We start from the raw sequence: 13,350 nt of genomic DNA on the forward strand, positions 1-13,350 counted from the left end.
ACTGGTGGTTGCCAGAAAGAAAGGCAGGGGTATGACAAAACGAGTGAAGGAAGTGGGAGGTATAGGCTTCCAGGTATGAAATAAGTTATGAAGGTGAAAGGTAGAGCACAGGGAATACAGTCAATGATACAGTAATAGTGTTGTATGGTGGACAGATGGTAGCTACACTTGTGGCAAGCATAGCTTAACATATAGATTTGTCGAATGCTTGTGTTGCACACCTGAAACTAGTGTAACATCAGTGTCAACTATACGTCAATAAAATAAATTATATGTAGTCTAATTAAAAACTTACATACTGTCTTCTCAATCAACATTTAATTAATGTCCCTATGTTACTTTTGAAAGGGAAAACAAAAATCCCAAACTAATGGCATGTTAAGAGCATAAATTAGGGAACTCTATTATTCAATAATAATTTTTGATTTAGGTAAAAAATTTGACAGCAATGAACAAGCCCGATAATTTTCAAACTGGATACAAAGTAAGCAGCAATGAGTAAAATGAAATCCTGCTTGAATACTTAGGCTATTTCAATCACTTTAAAGCCTCCCCCAAAGTCCATCTGAATTGAAAACAAGAACTATATGACAATATCAAAAAATAATAAAAGTGAAAATGAAAGTACTGTACAGAATAGTTTCTCCCAGCTAACAAAAGTTGGTAACAAAAATATATGAAATATAACAACATTTTCTCCAAAGTTAAGTATCATAAACTGGCATATAAGATTACTCATTTGAATAGGTACCTACAAACTGATTCCTACAAAATAAAGTACACACCTAGCTCTAGAGTCTTATTAAAATATGCTTCTTATATGACAGGTATCATTTTATTTATTGCCATTCTTTATCAATAATGAGGCACAGTACACAAGTAACCATGAAACAAAACTAAACTTGCTTAACTATCTTTCCACTAAGAAATACATATATGTGAAAAGTCACATTGTAATTAATTTTCAGAAAATTAACTTCACCATTAGCTTATAATTTAAGAAATGTTTTACCTATAATTTTAATTCATCTTCAACTGACAAGATTAAGTTCTATTTTTGTCCTTTTCTGTAAATCGACATAGTAATGCATTAAAAGTATACTTTTATTGGGGTGCCTGGGTGGTTCAGTCAGTTAAGGTCCAACTCTTGGATCTGGCTTGGATGAGGACCTGACAGTTTGTGAGATGGGGCCCCATGCTGGGCTCTGCACTGACTGTGTGAAGCCTGCTTGGGATTTTCTCTTTTCCCCCTCTCTTCCACTTGCACACACACACTTTCTCTCTCTCAAACATTTTTTAAAAAGTATTCTTTCTTCTTTTTTTATTGTAGTTGACACACAATGTTACATTAGTTTCAGGTATAAGCCCATGATTAGACAAGTCCCTTTGTTATATTCATCACAAATGTAGCTACAATCCGTCACCATACAATGCTATTACATCATCACAGACTACATTCCCTATGCTGTACCTTTCATCCTTGTGACTTACTCATTACATACCTGGAAGTCTGTACCTTTCACTCCCCTTTATCCATTTCACCTATACACCTACCCTCTCGCCTCTGGCAATCACCAGTTTGTTCTTGGTATTTGAGTTTGTTTCTGCTTTTTATTAAAAGTATTCCTCTTTTGGGGGGCACCTGGGTGGCTCAGTTGGTTAAGCATTCAACTTCAGCTCAGGTCATGATCTCGCAGTTTGTGGGTTCGAGCCCCACATCGGGCTCTGTGCTGACACCTCAGAGCCTGGAGCCTGCTTTGGATTCTGTGTCTCCCTCTCTCTCTGTCCTTCCCCTGCACACACTGTCTCTGTCTCTCAAACAATGAATGTTAAAAAAAATTTTTTTTAATAAAAAAATTTCTGCCTTCCCCACTTGTGATCATCCTACTTGTTTCTCTCACCGATACTTTTATTTAGCAAAACCATTCTGTGAAAAGCACTGCTAATATTGTAATACAAGAGATCTTTGTGAATGAGGTACTAAATGTCCCAAAATATCAAAATCCAGTTAGTATCTAACTCACAAATTCATAAATTGGGTTTGCACTCAAACAGAAAATAAATGATACCATAACCAAAGGTCATTTTTATCTTTGAAAGAGGCAAGGCTGCCTTTTAGGTGCTATGCTTGACTTTTCATATATATTTTAACACAGGAGCAGACAATCAGGTTTATTAGTTCATGCTTCCATACAGAAAATCATGTAACTCAAACTATTCAAGAGCTCAGAATAGACAAAAGTCACAAAAAATCAATTGTTTAACACTTTGCCTAAAGACAGAAAATATGTACTATTTTCCAAAGAAAATGGGATCTCAAATAATTGTGACTTTCCAGTGAATTTCTGTAATTCAGTGGTTTTAAGCCACAATGGTTTTTAAATCATAACCCTGGTAATATATATTTACATCACAACCTATTATACATTATTTTCATTTACATATGTAACTCAAAGGTTTCACAAACAATACTTGCCCTTAATATCTGTGATGCACTGATTAGTTTCTATTCTACTCAATTTTTAACGGAATCATGACCCATTAAATTGATTTCTCTTACCACTTATGAATCAGAACACTTGGAAAAAGTGCTTTAGAAAGTATTGTTTCAACCAGTAAGTTGTTTACTCACCATAACATGATTATAAACACCATATCCTGAAATGTTGTGGCCTTCTATTATAAAAATCATATTTACTGATTCTTTTAGTAGTCAACATAAAAATGTTTAACAAAAGAATTATTTTAGGGGCGCCTGGGTGGCTTAGTCGGTTAAGTGGCCGACTTTCGCTTAGGTCATGATCTCACGGTTCGTGGGTTCAAGCCCCGTGTCGGGCCTTGTGCAGACTGCCAGCTCAGAGCCTGGAGCCTGTTTCAGTCTGTGACTCCCTCTCTCTCTGACCCTCCCCTACTCACGCTGTCTCTCTCTCTCTCCTAGAAATAAATAAAATATTAAAAAAAAAAGAATTATTTTAGAATATTATCAAGGGGATAGGAAAGCCACAATTAGACCAGAAAAGATGCTCAATAGTTTCATAAATTAGAAAGATCTGTGTGGCAATATCAATTGATTAAGTTATGTTCAAGGGTGCTTAAATTCCATCCGTTTCAAGAGTTTAGACATTCCTTCCATAACTTCAAATAAACTGCAAATGTGTTAAGTAAATCTTTTCTTTAGAGATAATACAAAAATAATTAACACTCAACTGGGAAGGATACTATATCAAATCAAAGGGAGAATTCCTTATCCAAACTGCAGATGCCTTAAAGAGAGACAAAGCCACATTTCCAAACAAATATTCAGGATTATGATTTGAAGGGGAAAAAAAATATTTAACATGTAAAAGGGGGATTGATGATAAAGTAGAAAAACAATAAATACTTATGGAATGGAAAAAATATACTATGATAAAATTAACTTTTCCTGGTTTTTTAAGACTGTAACTAATAATCTCAGATAAAGAGAATCCAAGAGAGCATTTTTGGTCCATTGTACCTCAAATCATAACACTAGAGTCGATCATTTCTTAGTGCCTCCCAGAACATTTCTTTTAAATGTCGTAGTGATTCTGGCACAAGAAAATCTTGGGATGATAAGGGTCTTCAGGTCAAAGGCACTTTAAGGTTAACAAAGTAGCATACTGCACATTTGCGGGGTGAGGGGGAATGACTCCAAATGGCCTAAAATGATTTCAGCCAGGCCAAACCAGGATTCTAGATGTCAAAAAATAAAAATAAAAACAAAATCTTCCCATTTCAAAGAGAGGCATTTTGGTTAAGGTGCAAGTTGTTACAAAATGCAAAACCAGCCAGCTTGGATACTCTTCCACATATTTGCAAATGGCTGATATATACATTTCTTATTCTAACAATATGGAGAAACACTATTAGTTGTGTATAATTAACTGGAAAACTTAATAATTTAATGGTTTTTTAGTAACTCTGACTTTGCATACACTCATTTCCTTTCCCTTCTTATTTATTCCCTTTCTCTCAAACAGCCAAGGCGTCTTTTTATAAAGAAAAGAGGAAAAAAATCTGAAGCGACAGTAGTTAGTTACTTGGGCATGTGCTCACCATTTGGCAGAATATTTCATCAGAAGCAAACAGTCATCAAAGTGAGCTTTAAACTAGCACCCACAGTTCCTAACCTAGTACTCTACTATTTCAACAAGATTTTTAAACATGTTTTTACTCATTTCAATTGTATGTAAACAAGTTCCAACAAACTCTCTTTTCCACCACATACATTAATTTTGAAAAGCAATTTTGGAAAAAAAAATAACTTAATGGGACACAACAGCTGTTTTTAAGGTAATTTTTCCATCTTTTAAAAGTACATTGTATACTTCATGGTATACTTTAAAATGGTATTGAAAATCACAGCGACTTTGGCCAAAATAATCTTCATGTTGTCCTATACACCTCATGCCTCCATACTTTCATTCAGGAATGAAATCCACAAACATATTGTAAAGTTCAATGACGTTTTTCTGTACTTCAAAAAACATGAAATGCTACTTCCACAAGCAGGATGTTACTAATCATTCCATTCAAATGATGTCAAATGTAGTTGAGGACATTAAGAATATGGGGGAAAAGATAAAGAAGAAAAAAGAGCATTTTCTTTACACACTGAAAATATCCTCTTAATGTTTTTAAAAACAAAAAGCAAAAATGACAAGACTACATAAAGAGTAAATGTACACAAATCACCAGACAATAAGTAATTATAGCCATAAAAAATAAAATGTAAAAAGTATAAAGAAATCAAAGCCCATAGCTGAACTGTCTTCATTGAAATTTTTTAAATTTTATATTTAGTCAGAGACACGAGACAGTTCTTTATTTGACATGAGCCCCTTCTCCCAAAGCCACACTACTGAATTCTAAGGGGAAGCTAGCTCTATATGAAGGGACAGTCATCAATCTAGTATACATCTGTCTAATTGCTACTTTCATTTTTATCATGAAAATTAAACTCTCACCAATGAGGAAGCATTTCTTCACATCTGTAATTGTAGACATGCAGTGTAAAAAGAGCAGAATACATTTAACGGCAGAGATACTATTAAAAATTGGATAAAAACCAAACTTACCAGTATTTTTTTTTCTTTTGAAGACCTAAAGTATTTGACAAATTCCAAACTTTTAACAGATATAAACTGCCTTCCCCAACCCCTGGCCCTGCAACTCCCTACCATCAATCCCCTAGCTTAGACATAAATGTTAAGGACTAAAGCTTAAATAGCCATAATGAATAGAAGGTGAAAACTGAGAAGATTCTCTCCTTGACCAATCTCTAGACAAGCCCATCTGAGCCCTCTTCTCAACGAGAACTCCATCTCGGCTTATAAAAAGTACAGATTCTTAACACAAACGATTTCATCCACCCCTCCCCAAACATTAAAATATTTAAACAAGCACTAACACAGTTTCTAATCAAGACCCCATCCCTAGGATGGCCCTAGCCCCTCTTAAAGTGACTGCCTAAGAAAGCTCAAGGCTGCCTAAAGAGTTTAAGGTTCTTCTAGCTGTAACAGCTGACTACAGGCCTCTGAACATCCTATCTTAGACCATTTACTGAAAAGGGTTTTTTTTGCAACTGTAAATCCTTCCTCTGTCCCTCTGAGATGCATATGCATCTCCTACATCTCAGGAATCCCTGTCAAGGACATGAAAGACATTTCTTTAAAATGTAACCATTGAATAGGATGGGGCCTCAGTTTCTCAATCTCAGTAGGAGGGCAGGATCCTAACTTCCAGGACAGTCAGCTAATAGATACAACCAACCTAGTCATCATTTACACTGACAAACCCTTTGTAATTTTTCACTTCCCTGACTCTACTGAGCCAAATGAGCAACCCCTCCCTACTCCCTCATTCTCCATTTAAAACACCAGTCACTTCCGCATGAATAAAAGTTGTGTTCAAACTGAACTCTTCCCTATTGCTATATATTACTGATTAAAATCTGTCCTTAGTGTTTTAACTAGTGTCCAGCTTTATCTATGACAGAATGAATGGAAGAGGAAAGTGAAACATCTCTCAGTTAGTAAAGCCTTAGGTATTTCATTTAAGATCATCAGATATGAAATTCTTTAAAAAATGAGGGTTTAAGTTCATGAAGGAGTCGTAATTTAAGGAGTCAACCAAACAGCATTTGGGGGCTGGAAAAGGCCCTTGGCAAACATCAAGTCCAAGCCCTTCATGTTAAAAATGACAATCCTAAGGTCTAAAGAGATTAAGTTATTACCCAAAGTGATTTCAATAAGGGACAGGATTAAAAAGGGCTAATTCAGCATGATTCTCTTCCTGACTCCAACATGAAAATATTCTTTCTCTTGTGTCCTCACTGGCAAAAGCAGTATTTCAAGTCAAGATCAGAAATGAACATATATTACCCTACAACAACCCAAAATTTTACAGTTCCACTACACATCAACAACTGTAAACTATGGAAAGTTTGCTGCAAGTACACAGATGATTTCGTTTCACTCAGGGAAGGCTGTTTTAATAGTCCTAACAAATATATGAAAATATGTTAAGGAGAAACTGCTTTCACACACAAGCAAAGAAAACAAAACCCCATGCATAAACACAAAAGAAGGCCAAATAACTTAATCTTAAAAACAATCAAAAAAGAAAAATTAAAATAAATTAAAAACCCTTTTTCTGCACTTACCAGCAAAGCATTTGGAACAGAGGTTCATAGTCTTGCTGGACCTGGGGCAAAAAAAAAAAGAAAAAAAAGAAAGAAGAGCTAAAAATTCAGTATTACTCTAATGAAAACATAAAGATGTTTGAAACGTTAAGCAAGAATCCCCTGGCCAGGCAACTGAACTAAGAAACTAATGGTAAATTCCTAATCAACCACCTTCTCCCACAGGGAAACAAAAAGAAACAAAACAACAAAAGCAAAATATGATACTTTATTATCAGTGAGTTAACCAATGCTTTTTTTTTTTTTTTGTGATTAACAAAACTCAGAAATTAAGTAGCAGCAAGTTCAGAATTACTCTAAGATGCCCAGAAGATGACACCGGAGTCACTCCCACAAGATTACCACATTCCATCTGTTCACAGTGGAACATACACCACAAAATTATCACTATGAAATGATAATGAAAACTTTGTCTATAAAGGAGTAAAACTTCTTCCTCAGATATATACTCATTTATCTCCACAATATTAAATTTTTTATGTCATCTTCTTTCCCTTCATTCTAGTCCTATTTCAGATCCTAGTCACATTATGACCCTGTAGTTTAAAATTCTTTCTTCAGATGTTACCAATCAAATTATTTTTCATGTCCTTTCATCTGTTAATAATGGCTACAATTCACTGAATACTAACTTTGATGGACACTAAACACATCATATTATTAATCTTCCCAACATCCATGAGATGTGTATTACCACATTGCTTGCTTCTAAAAAGGTACTTTAAAAAAAAATCACATTAAAGGGGCGCCTGGGTGGCTTGGTCAGTTAAGCATCCGACTTTCGCTTAGGTCATGATCTCACGGTTTGTGGGCTTGAGCCCCGCGTCAGGCTCGAGCCCCGTGTCAGCTCGGTGCTGACTGCCAGCTCAGAGCCTGGAGCCTATTTCAGAGTCTGTATCTCCCTCTCTCTCTGACCCTCCCCTGCTCACGCTGTCTCTCTCTCTCCTAGAAATAAATAAAAATATTTTTTAAAAAATCACATTAAAATGTCTACAACCAGGAAGCACTGTATGATTGGATACAAATGATGACTAAATTAATTAAATGTTCCTATCACCTCCTCCATGGTGTTGTTAAATTGAGAGATCTTAGGAAATCAAGGGCAGTCTCATCTCCATTTGACAGGCTAACATCTTGTCCAAGGTCACAGAACTAGGAAACAGCACAGAACATAAATGACCTTGGGCTTGAGCCAATGCCAAAGGCTATCCTCTGTTCACAGCCTAACATAGCACCTGTTACCACACAGTAGCCCAGGCACAACAGGACGGGCAATCAATAACTTGTCTATTAAGTTCTTCTCCCTGCTGTTTCCCTTCCTGATTCTCTCCCAAGTGGACTCATTCCTACAGCCATCTTCCAAAAACCTCCTAGAATATTCTTTTTTTTTTTTAATGTTTTATTTATTTCTGAGAGAGAGAGACAGAGACAGCATGAGCAGGGGAGGGTCAGAGAGAGAGGGAGACACAGAATCTGAAACAGGCTCCAGGCTCTGAGCCAGCTGTCAGCACAGAGTCCACCCGACGCAGGGCTCGAACCCACGAACCGTGAGATCATGACCTGAGCCGAAGTTGGATGCTTAGCCGACTAAGCCACCCAGGCACCCCAATCTCCTAGAATATTCTATATTGGATAAGCTGACCTATTTATGGCCTCATTCCTCAGCAACTCTCCTCCCAAAATCTTACTCTTTGCCCAGAGCTCCTCTTACACAGAATAAGCCAACTTTCTTCCACGCTTCCCAGTAAATTTTCTAATTAAGGAAAGCCTCCCTCAGGAAGTATTCCCTGATGGCTATGAAGGTTGCCCAATGTACTGGAACCCAAGACCTAAGTGAGGGCAAGTAATTGTCACCGGGTGACAAAACTGGGGTGGAGGTGGGGCAGTCATTGCTTCTATTTCCCAAAAGAGATGCTATGTTAACAGGAGGATCTTTCTTTAGAACTCTGCTTAATATAAAGACAACAAAGGCAGTAAGGAAATCTTAACTATCACTAAGTGAATAAAAATGAACAAAGAGATGAAAAGATGTTATTAATAGTGGAATCTAACATTTATTATATTCCTACTATGTGGTAAGCATACCAGATGCCTTCAACCCACTTTACCAAAGGAGGAAAGGGAGGCTTCCAGAGGGTATATAACTTGCCAAAGGTTACAGAACAAGTAAGTGGATGAGCCTGGTCTGCCTAACTCCAACGCCTGTGTTCCTTTCACCCAAATTAAGGCCTCTGCCCCCAATACAGAAGCAGAAGAGTGCACATAAATCCCAAGTCAGCACTCTGGCAGTTTGGGAAAATGGTCCCATGAGTAAAGATTGAATGTATGGTAATCAAGTCAGCTCCCTGAGAAAGCAAAACCTTCCATCAGAAAGCAGCCTCATCCCTGCCCTCCCCTCCAACATATACATACACATATACGCACAGGGAAGCAACCCTGGCTACCAGCTATTTCAGTTCCAACTGAAGGAGAACTGAGGATGAAAGAATTTCTTTATTACTAGAAATTCTCCCCAGGGAAGCAGGGCTCTTCCAAATATGGTCACTATCTTTTGTCCATGCAGCAGCACAGAGAGCAAGAGATAACTTGTTTATCACTTCTGCTGCTCCCCACGTCCAGCAGGAATCATGGGAAGCCTGCAGAGAATAACTGAGGGCAGCTCAGCACCAAGTGTGCACTGTTACCATTTGTGTTTCACAAAACTGGTTAAGGAAAAAAATGGCAAAATAGCATTTTTCTCTGCATCTCCTTATCCTTTTCAGAGAATTTATTTAAAATACCCACCATACCTAAATCTTACCTAAATAACATCCATTCCACTTTCTGAAAAGGAATTTTCCAGCAACATGCTTATCAATGAGGTTGTAAAAGAAATTATATAGCCACTGATATTATTAATCAAAACAGAGATGTCTGAAATCTAAAATAAGCCAGTCTTTGGCTACAGAAATAATGGCCACTGATAATGCCAAGCTGGATCACACAGGTCAGCAACACAGAACTTGAAAGAACTGGCAGATGCTTCTGAGAACTTTTCTCCTTTCTCATGTTGGACATGTGAAACTTGAAGCTAACCAAAGGCATACAACTACCGACTGCCCATGGAAAACCAGTGTGATCAACCTGCAGTCCTGGGACAGACAATAGAGTTCTCTCTGTGATAGCAAACATGAAAGGGAAATAGGATTCTCTTATGTACTGCTCCAAAGGAAGTGCTCGTATTGAGATCTCCAAAGGCTTCCATGTTTCTAAGACTAAGGATTAGTGGCTTGAATAATAGCCATCCAAAGATATCAAATCCTAATCCTTGGAATTTATTTTATCTGGAAAAAAGGTCTTTGCAGACAAATTAAAGATTTTGAGTTTACACTGTAATATCCAGGTGGGCCCTAAATGATATCACAAGCATTTCTGAGAAAGGGCAAAGGGAATCTGGAGAGACATACAGAGAAGACAATAATAAAGATAGAGGCAGAGACTATAGGAATGTGTCCACAAACCCAGAAATACCGGGACAGTTAACAGAAGCTGGAAGAGGTAAGGAATGGATTCTCCCCTAGGGTCCCACAGAGAGAAGGCAGCTCTGCCAGATTTTGGACTTTCAGCCTCCAAAACTTTAAGAGAATAAATCTCTATTATTGTTTTTTAATAATAGAGAGAGTGGGGGAAGGGCAGAGAGAAAGAATCCCAAGCAGGCTCCACGCTGTCAGCAGCAAAGAGCCCGAAGCCAGGCTGGAACTCGTAAACCTCGAGATCATGACCTGAGCCAAAATCGAGAGTCAGGACACTTAACCGACTGAGCCACCCAGGTACCCCTAAATCTCTGTTGTTTTAAGTCCTCCAATTTGTGGTAATTTGTTATGGCAGTCTCACAAAACAAATACAGAGTTAGGTTTCTGATCATCTCACTGCCTCCCACTCAACAGCATTCATCCAGATCCATCCCTCGTGAAACACTCTTTACTTCTGCCTTCTTCTCACTTGGATCCTAGATCAAATTTACCTGCCCCCTAATTTTCCTCACCTAACTGCTCTCTTTTAGCCACCTTTGCTGGCTCCTCCTCCACTGTCAAGACCTTCATCTGGAGGTCCCAGCACTCAATCCCCATGACCTCTACTTCTCCCATGGCTTTAAATATTGTATCTATACAATAAAGACTCACAAATGTTCATCCTCATCCCAAACCTCATCACCTTGCTCCAAACTCATGTACTTAAATGCCTACTTGACATCTCAATATGCAGCAGAATCAACATTTCAAGCTAGAACTTTCAATACTCCCAAACGTGCCTGATGCATTTTGTCCACTTTTATAAATAACAGCACCTTCTTTCCAGCTGCTCAAGTCAAAATCCTAGAAACCAACTTTGATTTCAATCTTTCCTATAGTCACTTATACACAATACTCAGCAAGATTCATTGGGTCTATTTCCAAACAGACCTCAAATCTATCTACCCTCTCCTTTGTCAACACTTCCACTCTGGCATCCATTACCTCACACCTGGGCAATTGTAAATTACTTTTTACTGGTCTCTCCATTCCCACTTTTGATCCCTTATAATGATTTTCGACACAGCAATGAGTAATCTTTTAAAACCAAATTAGATCATGCTATTTCTTGCTTAATGCCATCCAATAATTTCCTATTGCGTTTAATTCAAAATTCAAACATCTTACCAAAACCATTTAGTTCCCTCATGATCTCGCTCTCTCTTTAATTTACCACCATTTTGCAACCCTCATTTACATTACAATCACACTGGCCTTTTTTTCTGTTCCTAGAATGTGCTACAGAGCTCTGGCCCATGCTGTTTCCTCTATCCTTAAATCACAATAAGACTAGCTCTTTCTTGTCACTCAGGTCCTGGTTCAAACCTCCTGAGTAGGCTTCACCTGACCACCCAATTTAAACCAGTCCCTCTTCCTGTTTTCTTTTAACAAATGACCCTCTTGGTCACTCTTGCCTAGTACTTAACAGGTACCTAATATTTGTTAAATGAAGAAATGAATCCCCTTCTCCTGAAGCCATGACACATGAAACCTTAAATAGATTTCAAAAATGTATTTTGTAAAGGTCATTCAAACACTATCTGGAAGAAAGGGCACCCACAATTCCTGTAACTGTCAGCCTGTCATCTCTCAGGAACTCTGTCATCCTGTATTACCTACAACTGGTAGATAATGCTACCCTATGTACATGGCCATGATCTGTCATTCAGGAGATAACAGGTGGCAGACACTTTCAGAAGTTTCTTTCCAATGAAATGGAGTTGGAAAGAAACCAGCTTAAGTTTTTCTCTCCTTTCAATAAATATTTAGTATTTTCTAGTTTTGAAAATACATGACCCCTGTACAGAGTTTAGAAAAAGAACATGAACATTTAAGTGAAAATCAAAGATCACTGATAATCCAATCCCCCCCCCCCAAATGAGAATTGTTAGCATTCTGAAATAACTCCTTCTTGGGGCGCCCGGGTGGCTCAGTCAGTTGAGCATCCGACTTCGGCTCATATCATGATCTCACAGTCCGTGGGTTCAAGCCCCACATCAGGCTCTGTGCTGACAGAGATTCTGTGTCTCCCTCTCTGCCTCTCCCCTGCTTGCGCTCTGTCTCACTCTGTCTCTCAAAAATAAATAAATGTAAAAAAAAATTTTTTTTAATCTTTGAAAACTCCTTCTTATCCTATAGATATACATAATTAAGAATTTATTACAGCGTTGGTAAAATTGTATAATACGTTCATAAGTATGCATTTTGTTACACGTTATAACACATACACATTACATATTCTCTTTTGCATAGATCACATATTTCACCTTTAAAAGTATAAAAATATGTAAATTTCATTTTCAATTTATATTTATTTACTATTTCCCATGTCATTAAGTATTCTTGAAAAACATGCTTGTTGGGGCACCTGGGGGGCTCAGTTAGTTGGCCATTCGACTTCAGTTCTGGTCATGATCTCACGGTTCAAGAGTTTGAGCCCCGCTTCAGGCTCTGTGCTGACAGCTTAAAGCCTAGAGCCTGCTTCAGATTCTGTGTCTCCCTCTCTCTCTAACTCTCTCCCTGTGCTCTCTCGGTCTCAAAAATAATAAAGAAACAAAAAGAAAAAAAAATGCTTGTTGCTCTATAATAGTCCAGTACATACTAACACTATAATTTATTTAGTCACTCAGTGTTTAGATGTTCAATCATTGCCCCAGATTTTTCTATTATAAATATTCCTATAATTAGCATTTTGGGACATAATTCTTTAGTCATACATCTTTGAATAATTTTCATTAAAACTGAAGAGAATTACTAGATGAAAAAGTATGGTTTTCGTAAGTATTGCCAAATTACTTACCAGGGTAAGTTCTACCAATTTACACTGCCCTCAAAAGGATCTGAAAGTACTTTTTCAATACACTTTCAACAGCGTTAACTATTACTCTAAAATCTTTGCTTGATGGGAGAAATGGTTATCTTAATCTGTTTTCTTCTAAAATAAAAAATTTTCCAATTTTGAAGGATATCAATTTCTTAAATGAAGAATAAATTAACTTCCAATTAATTCATCATGGGAAATTAACACATTACTAATTTTTGAAAATTCTAGAAACATTTTACATTTTATCGATC

The 13,350-nt window shown here is 37.3% G+C and overlaps 1 protein-coding gene across 2 annotated transcripts in view; it reads right to left on the reverse strand.

Moving 5' to 3' along the window:
• ZFAND3 (zinc finger AN1-type containing 3) overlaps positions 1-13,350 on the reverse strand; it is a 337,118-nt gene that overhangs the window by 217,775 nt on the left and 105,993 nt on the right. For both annotated transcript variants that reach the window (XM_039235307.1, XM_039235306.1), the window contains exon 2: positions 6,686-6,726. In XM_039235307.1, coding sequence (XP_039091238.1) covers positions 6,686-6,726 — 41 coding nt within the window. The remainder of the gene's footprint in view (positions 1-6,685; positions 6,727-13,350) is intronic.

This window comes from Hyaena hyaena, unplaced genomic scaffold (genome assembly GCF_003009895.1).
Source record: "Hyaena hyaena isolate Hyena2069 unplaced genomic scaffold, ASM300989v1 scaffold_96, whole genome shotgun sequence".
In the NCBI taxonomy this organism is placed as follows: domain Eukaryota; kingdom Metazoa; phylum Chordata; class Mammalia; order Carnivora; family Hyaenidae; genus Hyaena; species Hyaena hyaena.